General features: G+C 38.5%; 1 protein-coding gene across 1 annotated transcript in view; it reads right to left on the bottom strand.

Moving 5' to 3' along the window:
* Positions 1 to 827: 827 nt before the first annotated feature.
* The window catches only part of LOC132132367 (telomerase-binding protein EST1A-like), a 32255-nt gene continuing 9451 nt past the window's right edge, over positions 828 to 23631 (bottom strand). The window contains exons 2-20 of the mRNA XM_059544740.1: positions 21467 to 21603; positions 16670 to 18824; positions 16344 to 16536; positions 16066 to 16176; positions 15608 to 15714; positions 13446 to 13524; positions 13054 to 13164; positions 12682 to 12894; positions 11842 to 11903; positions 10819 to 10964; positions 10592 to 10708; positions 5823 to 5997; positions 5524 to 5740; positions 4421 to 4588; positions 4096 to 4263; positions 3133 to 3277; positions 2831 to 3048; positions 2555 to 2636; positions 828 to 2263 (exon numbers count right to left, since the gene is read on the bottom strand). Of these exons, the coding sequence (XP_059400723.1) occupies positions 2133 to 2263; positions 2555 to 2636; positions 2831 to 3048; positions 3133 to 3277; positions 4096 to 4263; positions 4421 to 4588; positions 5524 to 5740; positions 5823 to 5997; positions 10592 to 10708; positions 10819 to 10964; positions 11842 to 11903; positions 12682 to 12894; positions 13054 to 13164; positions 13446 to 13524; positions 15608 to 15714; positions 16066 to 16176; positions 16344 to 16536; positions 16670 to 18824; positions 21467 to 21603 (4735 nt within the window). The 3' untranslated portion in view covers positions 828 to 2132. The remainder of the gene's footprint in view (positions 2264 to 2554; positions 2637 to 2830; positions 3049 to 3132; positions 3278 to 4095; positions 4264 to 4420; positions 4589 to 5523; positions 5741 to 5822; positions 5998 to 10591; positions 10709 to 10818; positions 10965 to 11841; positions 11904 to 12681; positions 12895 to 13053; positions 13165 to 13445; positions 13525 to 15607; positions 15715 to 16065; positions 16177 to 16343; positions 16537 to 16669; positions 18825 to 21466; positions 21604 to 23631) is intronic.

A 23631-nucleotide genomic window follows, 5' to 3' on the forward strand; every position in this document is an offset into this window, starting at 1 on the left:
ATAATGTTTTTTTTTGGTTTTATAGAATTTTCAATTAATGTTATTGCATGTTAATGTGAAAAGCAATGAAGGGGCGATGATTTACTGCTTTAATGGTGACTTCTATAGCAGAACTTGAACGGATGTAACCATAACAACATAATACTGAAATCTGCCATGCATGTAAAAATAATTCCTGATGGCTGCTGCATCTGCTGGAAGTCATGTGCTATTTGTCTGAGGATATGATTGTCTTTATGAACATTTCTACAGTCAAGGACAGTGATTATGCCAAATAGAAATCATTTAAATATCAATGAACTCACTAATCACTTACCCCCTCATGAATATGTAATGTTACTGGAATTTGAATGCCAAACATATGTAGGACCATTTTCTTTTTCTGATTTTCATTATCTTTTTACGGGGGAGGGAAAGAGTGTACAAAATTTTCATCTTTTTTTGTACTTACCCTGCAGGCCAGTTTGGTTCATGATGTTATATTTTAAGATGTTTCTGAAGTCTGAACAGTTTGCACAGATTTTCCTTCCTAATTCAATTTAATGTTTGTACTTTGCAGATTAAACAAGTATTCGATGTATGCATTATAGTATTAAGACTTAATAAAACATTCAGCACTCTGTGGGCATGTGATTTCATTTACACAGAGTTGTCAGTGCTGATATTTGATCTCAAATGACATCAGATAAAAATGGGATGCTGATCTTAAATCAGCACTGTAATTATGGAGTTAAATTGCTCCAATGCAGTGACATTAAACCTGTTAGCAGTATAAAACCGTGATGTCTAAAGTTCAAACAGCAGCAGAGGCTAAACATCACATATGATTAACTCAGAAATTAGTTTTAATGAAATCGACAACATTAAAAACAAATTAAGAAGACTTGTAATCAGAGGTGAATGATATTTGAGCATTAAAACAAACAGCCTGTAACAGGACGACACCATGTCCCGTTAGAACTACAATACTTAAGCTCTGGAAATGAAAAAAAAAAATAAACACACTAAAATGCAAGTACAGACAAACCACTAAACATGAAATTAATTGCACAGAACATCTGAAAACATTTCCAAGACTCTATAAAGTATGGGAGTTTTCTTGATGGTTGTGATCGGTATCTAAATAACCCACTTGTTCATACAAGTTGTCGTCTTTGGGGGGGGGGGGGGGGGGGGCAGGAAACTAAATGACGTTTTCTGTTAGCGCTACCTTAAAAACAAAAATAAATGTAGATTTCCATTCAGAGACAGCTAAACTTTGTGGTAACTTTCAGCAATATCAAATTCAAAGTGGTCAAAGTCAATGTGGTGAAAGCCTTGTTTTCCTCAAACTAAACCTGATTCTTCTGTATTAAAAATAATGTGATGACATTCTATTACTTCAGCATTTACTTGACAAGCAGATATATTCGGACTTGGATTCACACACTTATAAAGATGCTACTACTGAAGATCAAACCGTTATGAGTGTTGCAACTAAACCATGTGACCTATTACAAGAACCTGACACTCCAAACTGAAGTCAAAACTGCAATGCAAACTTAAATAAGCAGCTAAAAATTGTAAGAGCTTTAAAACAATCATGCTTAAAGCAAACCAAGCATGCACTGAGGCAATGAAAACACAATCAGGGCCTCATGTGCCACTGAAGTGGAAAGTGAGACCGCCTCATGGCGTCCCCTACTGGAGCTCTTGCCATCACAGGCCTTTTGAGAGCAGCTGAAGCGCTGGAATTAGCGCATCTGCAGGACATGTGACTCCACACAATCACTACAAGCCTTCACTCTAAACAGCAGAACTGCTGGTTTCTCTCTCACACGTACAGCCCATGTGCTTCCTCTTCATCCTGTACTTTAATCAACCCCCCGAATCAGCTAAGTTTCATCCCCCTCCAATCTTGTCTATCTCACCCTCAAGTAGTAAGCGTGTTGTCTATGCACGCTGCGTTTTAAGGGGAAAATACTCATTTCTTTCTTGTAAAGTGGCATGATGTGTCACTCCGCTCTGTTTGACAAAAAGCTTGTAGTATGTTTCCCCTTTATACTCATCTTCTCTGTGTGACATCATTTCTTCATCTCCAACTTTCGCAGTGGAAGATGACTGGTTTGTACAGCGGTAGGTCAGTCTGTGGTTCAGCCCACTTGAGCCCAGATCAGGAACGCTGGGATGTCCCGAACAGGCACATTACGTGTGAGAGCTTTAACTCGCAGGTTGCGGTCATCTGTGAGCAAGACCACCTCTCTGCACAACCTGACTGACCCATCTGGAGAATACAAAACGAGAGTCAGAAAAGAGAAATTTTTTATCAGCTGTTTGGACACTCATTCTGATGGCACCCATTGACTAAAGAGGATCCATTGGTGAGCAAGTGATGTAATGCTAAATTTGTCCTAATCTGGTCCCATGAAGAAACAAAACTCATCCACCTCTTGGATGGCTTGAGTGGCTGAGTAAAAATGTGTAAATGGATTAATAATTAGAAACAACTTCAGATGGAATTCAAAAGCGCGCCCCGTGTGATTGGCCCATAACAAGTACAAGTAAGTGAACTGACTTCTCTCAGCAGTCATGAAGCCCTTGGCTTTGTCCTGACAGTAGTGCAGACAGCAGGCCAGGATGACATCATCGTTGTTGCCCTGGGGAGACAGACGCACAATGAGTGGGTTGCTCAAAAATAGATTAATAAGTCTTTAATAGATTAATAGAATAAGTCTTTTTAAAGTGCATTCGTGAACTTCTCAAGGGATTCTTCACACTAGAGTTGCAGGTTAATGAGGAAGCCATATTTTAGTGCCAACATATTTTCTCAAAGGGGAAGAAATACACAGACCTTTTGTCCAGACGTGTCCTCGCTGCGGAAGGCAATGGACTCCAGTGGGTTTCCTCTGCTGGTGAGCGCTCTGATGCAGGGATCTCTAGCCTCAAATGCTTTTTCCAGAAATATGACTGCTGCTCTGGCTCTTTCCTGCACCTGTCGGGCATGGGCACCATTACTGATCCCCTCACGACTGTCCTGCCCTTTAGCCAGACCGTCCAACTCTGTGATCACTGTCACAATGACAAAGAGAAACATTAAACGGCCAAGAAGAGTGAAACATTTGTGTGTAATTTAATTATCAAAAAGAGTCTCACCAATAAGAGGCACAACCAGGATGTACGTCCCACAGGACAGAAGCTTTCTCAGGCCCTCCAGATGATCTATGAAGCCGTTTGTGTCCGGGACCAGATAGAGTGGCCTGATCTCAATCTCCAGCTGCCCACCTGTCTGCAGAACAGCCTGGAGGACAGAAACAGACACTTGCTCAGCTCTTTATCATTAGCTAAATATTCTGGTGCAAGAAACACTAACGTCAAAAGTAGATGAGGTGTACAGACTAGGGGTTGCACAGACCAGTCGACTTTAATTCTCTGCTCTGGTCCTATAGAGGGCGCAACAGGGTAAGAAATCCTTGAATTCCACATTTACGCTGTTTCCAAACTGTTAATATGACAAATAAATACATACTCCGAAAGTGCTTCAAAAGATTTGCGTGATTATACCACTGGATGCTCGAAACTGAATGGAAGAATGCACATTTTAAACTGCTCTGCTGTTGTAATACATACACATAGGCTTCAGACAGTAGCGCACAGAATCATTCAGTAGTGCGGAAATGTTAACACTGTTAGTGTTTTCTGTGAAACTAAAATGTTCTAGCACATATTTCTTTGTAACTAAAACCCACAGGTTCACTATTAGTAGAGAGACGCTGCGAGGTAGAATTAATTCACACATGCAACCACTCTCTCACTAATGCATTCATATAAATGCAATCTTTACTGTGCTACTTTATCTGTATCTGAAGAACGAGCAGAAACCTGAGAAAAATATAGCAACCCAAAGACAAAAGAACTGATAAAAACAAGCTGTTATAGGAGCAATAGCTATGTGTAGCAGTGCTGTGTCACTTGCCATAGCTGTGAACAAGGTGTTATTTGCTAATTAATGACGTCATCAGTGACTAGTCGATGTCGACTCGACTTTCATCACATAAATGTCGACTTCAAAAAAGCTGTTCAACCTCATGTACAGATAAAGATGGCATCTGGAGATACCTGTATCTTATCCAGCCGTTTCTGCCGCTGTGCCAGCTTGTGTGTGAGAGCGTGACGTCGTGCCCTCAGCTCTTTGATATCATCCTCACTTCCGTCTCCTTCCATTTCTCCATCGATCTCCCCTTCTGATGCAGAGAGAGACGATTCTTCCACTATGACATCATCCTCCTGAGAAAACAGGGAAATTAGCAGTGCTCTGCCTAGATAGTTGAGCCACACATTGTGTTGAGTGATGACTAGAAAAAAGATATATCAAAATATTTGAGGATAAGCAATACAAAACAGATAAAATTTTCTTCCATTAATAATGAGAGGTTCAATATACCTGTTCTTGCATTTGCGCCTTGTTCTCTTTGTTTACGCTGGGTGTAGGAGGTGTTGCCATGGAAATATACTTTCCTCCTTTAAAAGCCAGCAGCGGCTCTTCCTGCCCACACAGAGCTTCCAGGAAGTACTTCAGAACGGTCACTCTCTTACAGTCAGCTGCTATAGCCTACAAAATAAAAACATTCAGTTTTGAGATAACTACTGCTACTAAATTTGATTTATTAGAGGAAATGTTTTATTTACAAAATTTTACACTTAATTTGACTGATTATTATAGACCAGTTTCTTTGCTCAAAATAATTATTAATGCATTAACACTGAATGGAGTAAATAAAATATCTACAGGTGCATCTCAAATTATTAAATTAAATTGTGATAATTTTGGTTCACATTTAACAAAAACCCACCAATTCACAGTGATACGTATTTAATACACAAGTTTCACAATTTGAGTTGAATTACTGAAATAAGTGAACACTGAAATGAACATTCTTATTAACTGAGATGCACCTGTAAAATGAAATCTAAAATACAATTTCCAATTTTAGCAACTTGGATAAAAAAAATAAAAAATAATAATAATATGGTAAATTAAGAAATAATAATACTTTTTTTTTATTCTACTGGGAGCCCTAATATTATCCACTTATCAGGCAATAATAAACAATGGACTACATAAAAAAATAAAATAATAATAATAAGGTCACCTGTAGTAAACTGGAATTTAAAATAAATAGTTAATTTATTTAATAAAATAAATATAGACAGAATAAAAAAAAAAAAAAAAAAGGTAATCGTAAAATAAAATTACAAATTATTGTTACCTACTGACAGTCCTAAATTTGTTATATTGTCCACCTAGCAGGCGATAATGGACCAAGTAGACTATATAAAAATATAAAATTCAATATAAAAATAAAGCCATTTGGGCATAATATATTAATAGTTAATTCAGTTGATAAAATAAATGTAGATAGAATTAATCTAGATATAATTTTTTACTTTAACATGAATGGTGAACACATAAAAAAAATTCTATTGTATCTGATATTGACAGCCCTATTTTCTTATATACAATCCATAGGTGTGTACAGTACTGACCTTATCTGTTCCTTGGTCTATATAGCAGGCTTCCTGTGGGGCAGCTAGCAGTGGGACAAAGCCAGAGAGCATTTTGTCTTCCTCCAGCTGTAGGACTCTGAGTTCCTCATCTCCTTCTCCATCTACATCAGCTTTATACAGCAGAACCTCACCATGATACACGTGTGCCAAAGAGTTGCACAGATTTGCAAGACACTGCCACACGTCTGGACCCCCCCTAGAAACACACACAGTACCATTTTACTCAGATCAGTTTCAAACCAACATGGCCCTGTGAACGTAACGCAAGCAGGACTCACTGAATACTGCAGGGAGGAGGGTTCCACTTGTCTGGGTGGCCTAGCATCCAGTCAGACCAGACCTTCATGCTGGGTAGCAGCTCTCTGAGGTCTGGAGGGAAGACAGACACCCGTACCATCCCCTCCTCATCGTCCATTTCTTCAAACTCCCCCAGCTCTTCTGCTGGGATGGGCTCTGGCAGAGGGAAAAAAAGAAAGCAAAAAAATCTGACAAAGCTGCATAGGGGTCACAAACACTGAGATTTTTACCCAGAATGATTTTATGCTGTCTACATAGGCACCACACAAGGTTTTGCAACCATCTACATTGACTAAATAACTCACATATGAGACTTAAACTTCACTCTGTGCGACTAAATGATGTCTAACATTAGCCATTGGCAAATTAATTCTTAAATTTTACTCGCCAGTGTGTGAGTTGAAGGCTAAGCATAAGCTTAGCACAGATATATTTTCACTTGCGAACACTCTGAGCACTTCAGTTTGAATCTCCGTCAAGCGATCTGTGATTTTTTTAAATTCATCTCAAAGGATGCACAGCACACCTGTTTTTGACATACCGTAAACTCTAGTGTGAATGCGCATGACTCGCTGTTGCTTTGCTGAGAGCACAGTTTCTCACACACACACAAAAATACATACAATGTTGATTTGACGAGCTACATGTTATATACTTTGTTGTATTTTCCTGTCAAAGTAACAGTTCATTCAGAATTCTTCAGCTTTTAAGAACAACTATAAGATACTGCCGGTTTTTCTGGTACTGGGCGAACTCATTGGCTGGCGCTCACCTATTATCGTCCCTGTTTTGATTAACATGATATCATAATATAATGCTTGACTGACTGATGTTAAAAGTTTACTTTCAGATATTTAAAAAGCTGTGCCATTTTACAAACATAAGCATTTATATACATACATACATACATACATACGTGCATGCATGCATACACACACACACACACACACACACACATATATATATATATATATATATATATATATATATATACAGTACAGACCAAAAGTTTGGACACACCTTCTCATTCAAAGAGTTTTCTTTATTTTCATGACTATGAAAATTGTAGAGTCACACTGAAGGCATCAAGCGCTATTTGACCAAGAAGGAGAGTGATGGGGTGCTGCGCCAGATGATCTGGCCTCCACAGTCACCGGACCTGAACCCAATCGAGATGGTTTAGGGGTGAGCTGGACCGCAGACAGAAGGCAAAAGGGCCAACAAGTGCTAAGCATCTCTCGGGGAACTCCTTCAAGACTGTTGGAAGACCATTTCAGGTGACTACCTCTTGAAGCTCATCAAGAGAATGCCAAGAGTGTGCAAAGCAGTAATCAAAGCAAAAGGTGGCTACTTTGAAGAACCTAGAATATGACATTTTCAGTTGTTTCACACTTTTTTGTTATGTATATAATTCCATATATAATTCCACATGTGTTAATTCATAGTTTTGATGCCTTCAGTGTGAATCTACAATTTTCATAGTCATGAAAATAAAGAAAACTCTTTGAATGAGAAGGTGTGTCCAAACTTTTGGTCTGTACTGTATATTAGGGGTGGCACGGTTCGCAGAAAAAAAAAACCCCCGTTCGGTTCACCACACAAGGTTTGGTAAAAAACCCACCCTGGACAAATCATTCACTGTTGTTCAATGCGAATGCCATATGCTGGATGATGAGCAGTCATTTATTCCCTCATCATCCGGGTACAGATGAGACCTGAACAGCACACATTAATATTTATTTAACTAAACTCATTTAAGCTTAGTCAGTTTAAACATTTAAGAGCCAAAGGACGCGAGCTCGTGCCTCAGAACGAGCGCAAATATTAAGCTCTCTCTTAAGTATTGTGTTTAAATGGACAAATTCACACAAAAATTATGTCAAAATGACCGTCTTGGTAAGTATCCTCAGAGCCCGTCTACGGTGAGCCTTCCCACTCCCTATTAAGTCCTGTTGTACCGAATTTTGGTTGCAGTTCCACCAGAGTTCCACTGGGGGTGATTGTCATGAGCGCAAAATGAATGGGAGTCTATGGGGCCAGACGGCTAAACTTGTCCCTTTCACCCGACTGCCGTTGATAAATCTCAGATCTGATTGTAGGTTTTGCAAGTTCAACATGGGTTATAGGTCGAACGTTGAATGAACGAGTACTTATGTCCTTTCAATTTCTTACAGGTTGAGTTGTTGTTGCCCATAACACGCTAGCATTCTGCTAATGAACGATGATTGGTCAGTGAAGGACTGATTACGACCAGAGATACCGCTTGATGGCATCCGAATCAGAATCAGCGGGATCAGAATGTTAAGGCGAACTTTTTCGCCCAAGTTTTTCTTTTCAATGCAGCAACTTTTTTTTTTGGTTGCTGGCACTTTTATCTGCCTATTGTTATGTATGTACTGTGAAATTTACACAGAAAATAAATTGAATTTGAGTACTTGTTGTGTTATTCATGTGTTAAGAAATACCGGATACATATGGTATAGTATTGCCACCTTAAAAAAACCACAAACAAATGTCACGTTCAATAGTGCTAAATATCAATAAAAACTGAAAAAGGAAAAAAATGCCTCGCAGGTGTGCAATGATAAATTGTTCTAATAGTGGGCAAGGGTTGTCCTATTTCTCATTTCCCAAGGACGAAAAAAGGTAACCCATGTGGACTGTGTTAATTGTCAAAGCCTACCTAAATTTACGTTGGTTCACGTGGGAGGGAAAGTTGGCCAAATGCCAAGTTGGCTAATGTCCAAAATCGGCCAGGTTGCGCGGGCTACCACAGATCGTAACGATACGTGTTGTTGGGAGGGGGACTCTTCCCTTACTCGATTGCTACATACAAATTGTTTTGTTAATATTTTAACTATTTTAACTACTTCACTGAATCACCTTCTACAGACTGAATGTTTTTTTTTTTAGGAGTTACCCAGCGGCTCTGGAAAGCACCATAGACATTCTCTGAAAGCACCAAAGTGACTGAAGGATTGCCGTAAAGCAGTATCTCTGGTCGTACGATGTGTATGACATCATTGACATTTTAAAAGACTTTTTAAAGCAAATAAGTGACTACAAAAAATCTAACACCCAGCAATGTGTAATTTCTTTGCATCTCCTTTCGAATACAACATTCAAATTACTACACAAAAAAATTATATCCTGAGAAAAGTGGATTTTGAGGGGTATACCGCCATTGACCTCCATTCATTCTGCCCTCGTCCTGTGAGCGCCCTCATATGGAATCAGAGTGGAACTGCAACCAGTTCAGAAGCCGGAAGTGTAGTGAGAGTGAAACTTCTCGCCATATTAGACATTCTCTGGTATCCTACAGCAGACATAGCCGGCTGAACGTAGGCCTACTGTATCAGTGCATTCTCTTAAAGTGACAGTCTTTATATTAATCGAACAGCAACAACAAAGAAATCACACACTGCTCTTGATTAAAAAGCTTTTATAACTTTAATAAAGAATAATCTTTAACTTATACAGTCCAATATGCAATGCTGTTTTACACTTCATTACTTCATTTAATTTCTGTACCTAAAAACTTATGCTATACCTACCTAAAAAAAAGAAAGAAAGGAAAATCACTGTTTATTGTTTGTATTTTTACTCTATTGTATTTGTGCTGTTGCTTGTAGTTGGATAGAATATTCTTCTCTTTTTTTTTTTATTAGAAAGTATAGTTTTTCCATTAACATAGCACATACCGAACTGTACCGAAAACCGTGACTCTAACCATGCGAGAACCGTGAAAAAGTTGAACCGTGCCACCGTGATGAAAAGAGGCTTGGTAAACCAAAATTTTATTAGTTGAATTTAAACCACTCTCTCTCAAGGAAACTTTCTATACGTCTCAAGATCATTTGGCTATCAGAATGCGCTGTCTTCTCGGCTCAGTTGGAGTACAACTGCCCTTACCTGCAGTCGAGAATGCAGTGATAGACAGCCGTCCTTCCTTAGTCAACTGTGTTTGCATTTCATGTGATTTCTTAATGTGGTGGTGGTATGATGAATCAGTTTCACTAATTAATTTGATCAGAAGTAATTACATTTTATCAGATCATTTAGATCAAAGAAAATCCAAACTTTGCAAGGCAGATGACAACATTCTGTGATCAAATACTATCAATTTGTTAACATGCTCCACCGCGCCACCCAGTGCATTTAGTTATAACTGCTTAGGATTTATCATGGATTAGCTGCATTTAAGGCCAGCAAATTAACACACAGTAAAATCTGAATACTGTTTTTTATTGCTCAAATAATAATTACAGACCGAATATTCAAAAGTTCCAACTATTCGTGCACAACCCCTAGTTTAATCTTACTATTTTTTTTCCTGACACATTCATCATCATTACATCTGTAGGTGTGCTGTGACAAGCTTTATGAATGCGCATTTGCGCTTATTCGGCTATGTATGCAAATAAAGGCCCATTAGCATGATTTAAATGGTTTATTCATAAACGTGATTTGTCAACTAATGCTTAAAATGAACGACTACTAGGCACCCAGGAAAATTGAGTCGAGGGCAGCCCGAATATATATATATATATATATATATATATATATATATATATATATATATATATATATATATATATATATATATATATATATATATATATATATATATATATATATATATATAGTACATCAGTCTTGTGAGTAAACTAAAAATGTACTAGCCAATGGCGATTCTATTGCCAAGGTATGTGTAGAGGGTTGTTTTGAAACACACCCATTGTCGACTCACCAGCAGGTGTTTCTTGCAGGAGTTCAGTGCAACGTTGCACAAGGAGACCAAACATAGCTAAACCAAGAGATATGGTCTGCTCCTCCAATACAGACCGAGTTTCACCCTGCCCTTCAGCTACGAGAAAGAGAGAAAGATTGAGAGGCAGAGCAAAAGTGAAAAGCAAGAGAGGTTCTTTTCAAAGGACCAGACTGGCTCTATAGCCACTGGTAGTGTTGTAGTTTTACCTCTGATCTGTGCGTTATGGATGATGAACATGTTAATAGTGATGATCTGCAACATGCGTGTGCTGCCGAGGGGGGAGGGGCTGTGCTGGAGGAGGGCCCGAAACTCCTGCAACACTCGACTCGCTACAGCAGGAAAACTCTCCATCCTGAAGACCAATCACGATACATTATGCAAACGAGTACAGAATATTATTAATGAAAATTACTTTCTGTGTATTTACCAGCATGTTATAAGGGGTGTGCACAAATAGTTGACTACTTGTTCTGTAATCATTATTAGAAAAATAAAATACAGTTTGAATTTTACTACATATTGCTTTGCTGGCCATAAATGCAGGGAAAAATTCTAAGCATGAATACTAAAAGTCAGTTATAACTAAATGCACTGGGTGGTGTTGTGGAATGTGTTAACAAGTTGATTGTATTTGATCACAGAATATCATCACCTGCCTCGTGAAGTTACTTTGATCAAAATGATCTTGCTACATGATATTACAAAATATAATTATTTTTGCTCAAATGAATCAGCGAAACCATATAATATCACCACCACAATGAAAAAAAAAAAATCAAATGAAATCCAAACAGCAGTCGACTGAAGAAATACAGCTGTCCACCTCTGCATTCACGACTGTAGGTAAGCGCAGCTGTACCGTGAGTGAATCCAATAATTTAAAAATGCCCATCCCTACATGTCATATGTTATTTCTTAATTTAACGAAAAAAACATCTTTTTAAACATTAATTAGCTTTCTGAATAAAACAATTGCCTAATATAATTGATGATTACATTCCAAACAAATATGTTTTAGTCAATGTTGTAGCTTGACTTGTTCAGATCCAAAAACAATCCTTTCAGGGCTGTTGCTTACTATACATAAACTAGGATCTGTTCTAAAATCAGCCCTTTGAGCTCTCAATATGATTGTTCTAGATGATGACCAATGTCAAAGGTCAAATTAACAGCGAAGCAACGCAGTAAAAACGGATGTTTACAATAGATGTGTTGACATTAAGACTTACCCTACTTTAGTGAAGAGCTTTCCATGAGTATGCAGGAAACTCAAAATAAACCTCTTGTTGAGCTGTAAAGAAAAGGACAGAAAAATGTAAGAAAAAAGGGTAATTTAACTCGAGTAATTAAAAATTATTGTAATTATAGCAATCGATTATCGTAGTAACAAAATAGCTCATGTTTTCTCCCAGTCACCAAGACTCCACACGCAATCAGAAAGTTTAGCTGATAAACCTAAATCGCTTTCATTTAATTAAATCAGTGTATTGCCTGAAGCAGCGGACTCAAAACAACGTGCTAACCCTTACAAAAGACAAATGGTGCGGTGGAAGAGGTCAACTTTCTTAAAATGTAAGTGTGCATTTAATGCTGACGTGGACAAATATCCAAGGTTACCAAAATGACAGCTGCATCACGGCACAATGACGCCCTTTTCTGCCACTGATGGGTGACTCATAGTCAGCCTCATCCTGTGCAGCTCATAAACAACTCGACGTGACCTCTTTGGCTCTCCTGATGTGTGCGGGTGTTTGCATGTGTGTCATATGTGAGCCTGTTTGTGCCTGCTTTTTTAAACATTTGTGTGGCTCAAAGGAATATTTCTTTCCTTTAGTGTAACAGGTTGCTAATAGTTTTTGATGGATACTGTAAAAAAACAAATCAAATTTTATCTGTTTGTTAGCAGATGCATCAGCAATGGTGGCATTTTATAGTGTCATTTCTAAGTGATCTATGAAAGATCTGGATGGGGGCAGCAATCTGAACATTTCCACCCTAAAATGGTGTAAAATAAACTTGAACAGTTTTATCTGTAAGCAGAGCAAATGACACATTTCATAAGCACTCACATCACTGGGACTCAGAGTTCCCAGCTCTCCGTGCTGCTCAGAGTCTTTGCCCGATTCACTGCCTGTCGGACGAGAAGTGCCCAGATGCACTGTGGGACGTATCCAGATCTCCACACGAGTGGCGTCCTCACCCCGACGCCCACCTACATGACCTCGGGGACCACGGATTCCTCCATCTACTTCCTGCTTCCGTCTGCATTCAATCTGGTCAGCCTTGGTTACAAGAGATGAACACAAATGACAATAAAGAATACTGACATTTTTCAGTTGCACAACCAATATTGTTAATTATGCCATTGATATTTAAATTTAAACTCAAATAAAACAAAATCGAATTTATTCTGTTGGAGCAGCATTTGTTAACATGCAAACCTTGCGCTTGGCTTCCTCGAACAGACTCATCAGGCTCTCCTTGGCTGTGAGGATTGGGTTACTGGCGGCTAGACTACGCATGTAATAGTATACAGCATCCAGCTTTCGCTTCTAAACGAGAAACAGGAGGAGAAACAATTCATTTAACTAATGTTAATAGTCATCATTTAAACCAATATCAAAAGCAGCAAGTAATGAAAAAAAAGAAGATTTAAAATTGAGAAGCCTCAAGTAAGTAAAAAAAACAAATACAAATTTAAATTTTATAATTTGAATACATGTGCAATTAAGCAGTCTTAATTTTATTTAACTTTAACTTTCTTAATTTTCTATTAAGATGTAAATATTCTAACACTTTGTCTTATAAAAATGATGTTATGCTGATGTCTCACCGTATACACTGCTAGTAGGGCCAGCTGGTTGTAGGGTCGCCCGTTTTTTGGAGCAATCTGCTGAGCTTTTAGATACCAACTGCACATAAAAAAAAAAGGTTAACATCGAAATATGAAAACTTAATTGGTGTCTTCGCCATTGGTAAAATAATTAAAATTAAAAATATAGCTGCAAGCAGCAATTACGGGGCCAAGCACTACAGAAGCAAGTTTCAGACGAACGGCAGGAATGAGTAATTAAAACCGTTTTAAGATTATTTTAGGCAAAATGGCTTGAAAACAATAAACAACAACTAGTAATAGGATTTATTGGCTTATCACGTGTGACCTATAGGTGGCGCTGTTACCAAATTAGTGTGGAATGGTCAGTGTGAGGTGACTATTGCACATACAAAGTTTGTGATGTCAAAGTATGTCAAAGCTTTGAAGATATATAGCCTTAGAGTCATTTTGACACAGTGCTTAAAGTTCATAGTGGCGCTGTATGAAAATGGTTGCGTCTATCAACACGAAATCCATAACTTTTTGTCAGCACAGTCTGAAGATTATTTGAATCAATTTTGGTGAAAATCGGACCAACAGTTAATGAGAAGTTCAATAAAGTAGATATTCAACATAAATCCAAATGGCGGACTGGAAGTTCAGCTTAATCTGGCATATTTGGTATCTATGTTGTCGGCATAAACCAGGGAATATTTTGAGACCAGTTTCATTCCAATAGGCTAAAGCATTAAAAAGTTATTACCCGTTACCAAATTAGTGTGGAATGGTCCGTTTGAGGTGGCTATGACACATACAAAGTTTGGTGCAAATATATAAAAGCTTTGCAGAGATACAGCCTCAATTGCATTTTGGCACCCTTCCAGCAAATTCGTTGATGCGCTAAATGAGAACCGTTTTGTATATCGACACGAATTCCATAACTTTTTGCCAGCATAGTCTGAAGATGATTTACGTCAAATTTGGTGAAAATCGGACTAACGGTCTAGGAGGAGTTCGAAAAAGTAGGTTTTCAACATTAATCAAAATGGCGGACAGGAAGTATGGCCAATTTTTGCATAATTGGTATCGATGCTCTTGGCAAGCCACAAAGAATATAGGGAGACCATTTTCATTTCAATAGCCTAATTTATTCAAAAGTTATTAGCATTTTTTTGATATTTCATTATAACTCTTGACCACAAGGTGGTTTTTGAGTACCTTCAGGGCATGGAGCCGAATATTTTTGTAACTATACAATGCTGCGTTCCAAAAACACAGCATTTTAAAACATAATTCAAAATGGCCGACTCCTAAAATGTCTGACACGGAAAAAATGGATATCATTCGACTCGACATGACTCACTGAATCTAAAGAGACCAGTTGTGTGAATTTTGGCCAAACCATTCAGAAGTTATAAGCAAAAATATGATTTTTTTCATATCTCCTGACCACTAAGTGGTGCTGCATCGAAACACGGCAGGTAGTCTCAGGTCATGGTTATTATAACACACACCAAGTTCGGTCTCAATATGCCAAACCGTTGCCGAGATATAGCCTTGCATGCATTCTTGCGTGCTTTTCGTCAAATTTGTTCATGTGTCATTCGAGAACGGTTAGACGAATCAACTTGAATTCCATAACTTTTTGCCAGCATGGTCTGAATATGATCTGAGCCAATTTTCAGAGGAAAAATAATTGTACTTTTGTGGCTTACGGTTCAAAAGTTATTATTATAGAAACATTTAATCTTTGGACAAGTGGTGGCGCTAGAGAGTTGGAGTCAGAGTCTCTAAACGTGCTGTGGTTAATGTTGATATTGTCCTCTATGAGTGTGCCAAATTGCACAACTTTCCCGCAAGTGGTTCTATGGGCTGCCATAGACTTGCGGCGGAAGAAGAAGCAGAATAATAAATAAGAATCCTAACGGATACAATAGGTGCCTACGCACCTTCGGTGCTTGGCCCCTAATTAAATTTATGCATTCAGCAGACGCTTTTATCCAAAGCACCTTACAGTGCATTCAGGCTATCAATTTTTACCTATCATGTTTTTTAATTCTAATTCATTTTATAATTGGCCAATACACTATGATAAAGAGAAGCACATGCATGTATACTGAAATAGTGTAATATGCAGTCAAATACACCTTTTCTGTTTAACGTGGTCATTTCAGAATTACCTGCGTGCTTTCCCGTAGTTAGCAGAGTCACTAGCCTGTTCACGATAACGCGAGATATCCCCCTGACAGATCATGCAGCGCTGGGCACTGATCAGAGCATACTTCACCTGCAACGAGGTAAAGTGGATTCACACTTGTTCAGTGTGCTCAACAACAGCAGAACTAACTATAAAAGTGCCTATTAATAGAAAACCAAACACACAACACACCTAAGGACTGGACATCTGTAAATAGCATATATGCACATTCACATTTCTGTCTACTGACATCTTCTCTTTCTCTATATTTCATTACTATATTATTATTTATAATTTATTCTCTAGTCTATTCTCGTTATTACTAGTGGTTTTATCACCTTAAATTATATGTATGTCTGCACTGTTTATACTTTCTTTTCTGTAAACACACTTGGCAACAAAGTTCTTTCTGATTTTGATTGTGAAACAGAAGGAGCATACCGTCTTGCGTAGAGGTCTTGCTCGTATAGCCATGCAGTCCATATAGTCCTCGAGCTTGAACTGAAACACTGTCTGCAACTTCTGTAGCAGCGAATCAAAGAATACTGTCCCCTAGGGAAAAAAGTAAGCACTGCATCAAAGCGTCCTGTCACCAATTGATATTAATACAGAATGCTATATAATATAAAACAAAATATAAAAGCATTTTTCACAATTTGAATAGATCATTACTCAAAACTGTGATATTTTCTTGGAATGACGAGGACTTTAATATCTACCTCTTCTAGAATGGTCATCAGCATGGTTTTGATCTGTGGGGCCGTGTCTAACGTCTGGTCCTTCAGTAGCTGCCTAAACCTCTCTATCACTTGGTAAAATACATTCTTCCACAGAGCCTGATCCAGGTTTTGAGAGTCGGAGAACTCTATGTCTGTCAAAATCACCCGCTCGTACAACGTCAGGAGTTCAGCCCTACAAAAACAATAGAAGAAATATAAACACATTAGAGGAAAAATTCATCACGCTGGAATAATGTTCACTATTAGTGTAGAACTCTAATACAAAAAATATTTTTTATGCTCTATGTTGAACATTCATTACACACCTGAGCTGGGCCATCCTCTCCAAACCCTCCTGGCTCAGTCGTTCCCGGGACAACAGGTTACTGAGTTGGAGTTCCTGACTGTCAGCCAGCCGAAGCAACTTTCCCAGCTCTCCTCTCGTCTGCACCTCTGCCTCTTCTGGAGTGAGACCAGATCCCACTGGAGAGGGATAACCTGGCCCACCTTGCCCATTAGGTCCATAAAATGGTGGCACAGAGGCAGGGTACATCCCATTAGAGCCAGGAATTTGGTAAGGAATGTGATATGGGTAAGGATAGCGTGGTGGGGTGTTCGGGGATTTGGCCGATAGAGGATAACAGTAGGGATTGTCAGAATTCTGGAATTTGTAGTAAGCCATGGCAGCGGCTTGCTGGTTTTGAAAAAACTCGCCCTGGCGGACAGGAGGACTTCCTGTGCTCTCGTCATCAGTGTCCAGAAAGTGTAGCGGCCCACATCCACCCTGCTGCAAGTACAAAGCCTGCTGGAGAGATGCATGCTGGGATTGTTGGCTTGATACCAGTGCTGGTTTCTTTTCCGGATTATTTGGATCCCAAAGGCGTCTTGTCCCTCCTCCACGGCCCCCTCTTCCTCGGCTCAGGCCCATTCCTCCTCTCATTCCTCCAAGCTGAGGCCCAGGTTCAGGGGTCAAAGTTAGATCAGTATGGGCAGGAAGCACTAGGATGCCCCTCCCACGACCTCTAGGGTTTTTTCGACTTGCTTGCTCCTCGCTTAAATGCTTATCCAAAGAAACTCTTAAAATTCCTCCTCGACAGCTAGATGCAGGTGCTCTTTGCCCTTTTCCGCCCCCTTCAGGACCTTTGTGGGTTCTCTTGGCTTCGTCAGCAACTCTGCCTCTTCGATCTTCTCTCTCCCACACCTCATTTTCCTCCAGTGAATCTGTGGATGACAATGTCTGTGCCGTCCGTCTCCTTGGGCGGCCCTGGCTCCCTCGGATGAACTCCTTCTGTCCAGTGGTCCTCTCCACAGTGCGTGCGGCCAGCTGATGACCCTCCCCTCTGAGTCTCTCAGCTTCAGCCAGACCGTCCATACTGGTCCCGCTACTGGCCGAACTCGTGCTGTAGGTGCGGTATCGAGGACGCCGGATGTCTGACTGAGAGTATCGCTTCGAGGCAGAGTTGACTCGGTTTGAATCCGTTCTATCAGATAGTTTTCCTTTCTCTTTTGACCTGTTCCCTTGTTGTTTTTCATGGTTCATGTTCTGGTCACGACTCGCCTCCTTTCCACCAACACTTCTCTGCTTTTTTCCTTCAGGTTGATCTGCGTCTGAGCCATTTCCAACCCCTTCCCCTTCCTCTTTCTTTGCAAAGACCTGGTTGTTACCTTTTTCCCTTCCTGCTCTAGATTTCCCATTACCCCTCTCCATTTTTTTGTCTTCTCCAGTCACTTCATTACCTCCACCTGCTTGGCTTCTTTGCCCTTCCCCATTAGGTTTTCTCCTGTTTGTACCATCCTTCCCAGCTCCATCTTTGCTTTCCTCAGATTCTAAATGGAGACTGTTGACTTTACCGGTGACAGTCTCCACTTTATTCTCATTTTTGTTTGGGGAGTCTACAGTTCCCCTGGACTCTTGTTTTTTCCTGCCATCTTTCCCTCGCCTGTTTCTAAGCTTTTCCTCTTTCTCACACTTAGTAATTGTTTCAGCAGATTTTACACTCACTTCTTCCCCTCTCTTTCGATCCCCATCTAATTCTTTGCTCACCCTGGTCTCTTTGTGTACTTGAGACCTTCGCCCCCCTGGCTGATATATCTCACGGTCAGGTTTACGCATCTTTCGGGACTGCTTCGGTGACCTGGGCATACCAGCTCCTTCAATGCTTTTAACAGCATTAACATCCATAAGGTGGTGGTTAACAACACCTACATGTCCTTTAGTGTTAAAATTTACTTCAGATTGACTGTGATCATTTGGAAACTCTCCAGTGCTTACGTGAGAGCATCCAGAACTTCTAGGTGAGCAGTCAGGCATTTTGGTGTCAATACCAAAAACACAATCATCCGGTAGATGCACAGGGTCTGAGCTGGCTCCTTCTGCGCTGTCTTTATGTCTGCATGGATGGACAGCGCCAGGTTTGTACCAATGCAAGTCTGGACATTTAACGTCTTGCTGCAGTTGCTTCTTAACCTCCTCTCGCAATTCTAAGAAAAAGTTGACAAAAACAGATTATTTTACTGCCCAAAGAGTACATTACATCAAGGGCGGTGGTTCTAAACCTTTCTGACTTCATAGACTCCCAATGCCCACAACAATATTCACAAGCCCCATGGAGAAGGATTAAAGACTTCATTAATATAAACTAGGGATGCACCGAATATTCGGCCACCGAAAAATTTTGGCCGAAAATGGCCCAAAAGTGCATTTTCAGTTTTCGGTCGAAAGACTTATCACCGAAACAACACGGCCGAAATGTTATGATGACGCAAACAGAAACCGCGACCTGCACGTGCACCTGCATAGCGCAGACCACGAGCTCCCTGTGACATTCACTTCACACCAGTGGGTCTTAATAGAGAACATTCTCTCTCTTCTTATTCCTTTATTCGCAGCATTAAAGCGTCTCCTAACAAAGAGATTGAGACGGACCACGAAGTGAAAACAAAGAAAAGTACAGTCTTATAGAGTCTGTTAGCACACGTCTCACTGAGATCTTTTCGGATCCTCTGCACTTCATCGCGAATGTGCTTGATCCCCGTTATAAAGACCATTACTTGGATGCGGAAATAAGGCAGAGCGCACGAGAAATGATCCAGGCCGAGCTAGATGCGGAGAACCCACGTGGAGACGGAGAAGCGCCAAGCGCAGGAGACAGATCAGAGCGCAGAAAAAAACACTCGTCTCTGCACCAGATGAGGGGCATGCACCCTCGTTGTCTGATATGTTCAGTGAAATTCTGCAAGAAAGTGCCTCAAATAATAATAATACGTTGGCTATTTTGTTCTTAGGCTACTAATATATATATATATATATATATATATATATATATATATATATATATATATATACACACACACATATACATGCATAATATCAGATTGTAGATTTCTGATTTAATTGATAAAAATGTTTATTTAGGCCCTGGCCCTATTTAAATACACTCTCTCAAATATTTCTCAAATGTCAGGCAGATGACAAGCTCAACTGCTCAACAGCTAGATGGTTATCTGTCTGAAGTCCCCATCCCCAGAAGTGATAACCCTCTTGCCTATACTGGAGAAGTAATGCACTTTCTAGTCCTACAGAGAAAAAATTTCAAATGCTCTTCACCTAAATGCACTTTGTTTTTATGAGAGAACAGTTCATTTTAAAACCTTTCTGCAGGCCAGTAGGCCTGTACATTATTATTTAATATACACATGAGTGGGATAAATTTTTAGTTTGAATTTTATTTTATACTGTGCATTGTTGCAATGCCCTTAATAAATATTTGCATAATTGGTAATTATGTATTTTTATGTTTTTTATAATTTATGTAATTGTAATTATCTTTTTAACTTTAATATTAATTTATGCAATTGCAATGTATTAATTTTAGTAAAGTTAGTGCAATGGTACTAATAATTGGCATAATTTCTTTCTGTGTTTTGGTTTCGGCCTTGGTTTTCTCTTTTTCAGTTTCGTCCAAGAATTTTCATTTTGGTGCATCCCTAATATAAACATATGCCAAATATTATCCAATCCTAATAAGCCATACATCAAAGGAAAGCTTATTTATTCAGCTTTTAGACGATGTATAAATCTCAATTTCTAAAAATTGACACATAAGACTGGTTTTGTGGTCCAGGGTCACATATATTTCTTTACTCACAATTTCTGCCTGATAAATATTTTAGAATATTTTAAAACTATATTAATTTTAAAAATGACCAATTATAAAAATAATTATAACTGCTTTGCGATAATTACATACATAATTACAAACTAAAATGAACTACTTTATATAAATTATTATGAAAACACATGGGTGCTTAATGAACATATTTCAGAAATTGTTTTGAATAATTATATGCACTTTATAAATGAAGCTAAGGAATTTATTGAAGTGGGTGAATTAAAATAACATAACATTCTTTTGGCTTAACTTAATGTTTGGTTTTATTTTTAATCATTTTAAGGCATCTTGAGCCCACCTACTGGGCCCTGGCCCTTCAGCTGAGAAACTCTTCATTAGGACGATGTTGTAAATTTATCTAGTTATACTACATAAACATCAGACAGAAATAGAGCACTACATATAAAGCTTTTACTGACGAAAAATCCAAGGCCAAATTACTGTTGCTATGGTATCCAGGGAAAATAACCTGTTGCATGTGTAATGTGGCATGCTAACCCAGCAATATAAGTGGACTACAAACACTTAGACGACAACAATCACGTTATGATATGAAGTTAAAGAGTTGGAGTTGGATAGAATCTTATTTAAAAAGTCTCCCTTTAAAATTAATATCTCATTCAAGAAGCTGCCGCCTTCAATTGCCAGTATAACAGTTAGCATCACATTTATTTCCTTACACAAATAAAAACGCATTTCACTTATGTTATGTGACAATATAGGGCATATTATTGCATACAATAAAGAAAAAAAACACCAAATAGATGTTGGATGCTTTCAAAACAAGTGCAGTTCAACCCACATGAGAGTGACCAAAAGACTGCTGTTGACTGTTATGCTAGTTAGCTATTAGCAAACTGAACCATAACTTTAACGTGACATGACAAAATAAGGCTTGTCCCGGACTACTACCTTTCTTAGATTGTTTTAAACATTTAGAGAATTTCTAACCTTTTACACTGTCGCTGTGTGTTGTGAAACTCGACGATTCTGCTCGTATCTCCGCGGCTGAAATACGTACTCTTTCCAGCTCGTCCGCCATTTTCGTCGAAACCAAACACAAACACACGGCGACATGGTAGGGCCAAAAAGCCGTAAAGTATAAATGCGTTTAAAAAATAACACATGCGTGCCGTCATAATGCGGAGTAGGTTTCCTTGTAACATATTACAATCACAGTAAGGCAAAATAATAATAATAAGTTAGGGATAATTAAACCAAAAATTCTGTCGTAATTTATTCACCCTCAAGAAGTATATATATATATATATATATATATATATATATATATATATATATATATATAGGGAATTCAGTGACTACCGTCAGCTGTTGCATGTTCATACAGGTTTGGATCAAATATCCATTTGGTGAATTAAAATTCCCAAATAACGAAATAATCTTTTTTCACTATTTATTTGTGTAAAACTAAAATTTTGAAAAGCAGGAAAGAATGGCTTTGTTTCAAGGAACTTACATTTACACAACAAAAATAAAAACAAAATGTGGACATATTTAATTATTATTTGTAACAGCTCTAATCTGAATAATGAAAGAAATACTTATTAAATGTAATTTTTAATAATTTCTCATAATGATTTCTAATAATCAAATATGAATAATCTATAAGAGATATAACACAATTTGACAAATCATAGGCCTACTTAATTATTATGCTTTGTTTTATCTAAATTAAATTAAAATTATAGTTACATTTTCACATCAGATAAAAAATATTGTGTGAGTGTATAATATGTCTGTGCATATGCATATTTTACATTGGGATCCCAATCTGAAACCATTAGTGAAAATGCTTCATCTTCTTCTTTTTCTCTTACAAATTACAAGATGGAATAACTACCTGCTAAAATTGCTCTCAACATGACTTTAATTAGCCTGCTATCTCTCTCTCACTGAGACCTTACAGCGGAGCTTAATTACTTCTGCTTGTGTTGATTATATGAACTGCCAGGATATGGTACATTGTTCTGAGTGTCCAAACTAATGTAAAGCTCATCTGTGAATTTTCTTTTTTAGTTTCCAAGACTGAGTAAGAGACTGAACCTCTGACAGCTCCATTAAAAGGGCACAATAAATCAATTGACAAAACCTGGAAACACCTCAAAACCAGCAATAATTTGGTTCAGCTATCAAGTTCTGATGGCAAATTACTGAAATTAATTAAATCTCTCCCTGTCAGCCATCACCCACTGCTCTCTCTCTTTCTCTCTCTCTCAAGGGATGACAGGGTTCAGTGAGAACAGAGAGGTGGGTACTATGAGTCATCCTTGTGAGTCATGTGCTTTGTGTTTCATGTGTGTGTATGTGTGCACAAATGAGAAAAGTGAGAAATTTTATGGCAATTAAGAAGCCGAAACGAAAAAGAAAAACTCCCTGAATATACAAAAATACAAAATTAACAGAGCATACAGCGCCCTGCTGCAAAATAAATGAGCTATTATTATTTTTTATTTTATTTCTTTATTTTTTTATGTGAAGTGCAGTTCCTCAGTATGGCCACAGGTGTCAGTGTTGTTACATTTTCAAGAGCAACCTCAAGGACGTTCATTAGAAATTTCTCTGCATAGTTTTGTCTTTTATTTTTCTTCTGTTTTATTGCAGATATGAAACCTTGAAATGTATCCCTCTTAAAATCAATCTTGGAGGAGGTTTGGCGATAAAAACAATTGTTCAGACAGAAAGAGCGTAATAGGCTGAACTACTTCATTAAAATGTGGTTCATCATTGTTCTCATTTCGAAGAATCACACAACAACTCTGCACATGCATGTATCAATAATATGAACATCAGTTAGTTTATTCATTTTAAATTAAACTGTCCTTTTCTGACGCTGTGAGGCAAGTAGGAGGAAAAAATACCCTCAGATCGAAAAATGTACAGAGAGGATGAAGGAGGGAGAGAGAGAGAGAGCAAGTGAGAAAGAGAAAACGTGGAAGGACACAAGAGAACTGGCCAGCTCACACTGATGTTGGAGTAAACATCTCCATTTCCCTAGCAACATGGCATCAGCCAGGCATTTAAAGGGACAGGAGCCTAATTCACCTTTTGTCTGAAATGCTTATTATGGAAGTGCTTCTTGTCAGCGCCACAGGAGG

This window comes from Carassius carassius, chromosome 49 (genome assembly GCF_963082965.1).
Source record: "Carassius carassius chromosome 49, fCarCar2.1, whole genome shotgun sequence".
Taxonomy (NCBI): Eukaryota; Metazoa; Chordata; class Actinopteri; order Cypriniformes; family Cyprinidae; genus Carassius; species Carassius carassius.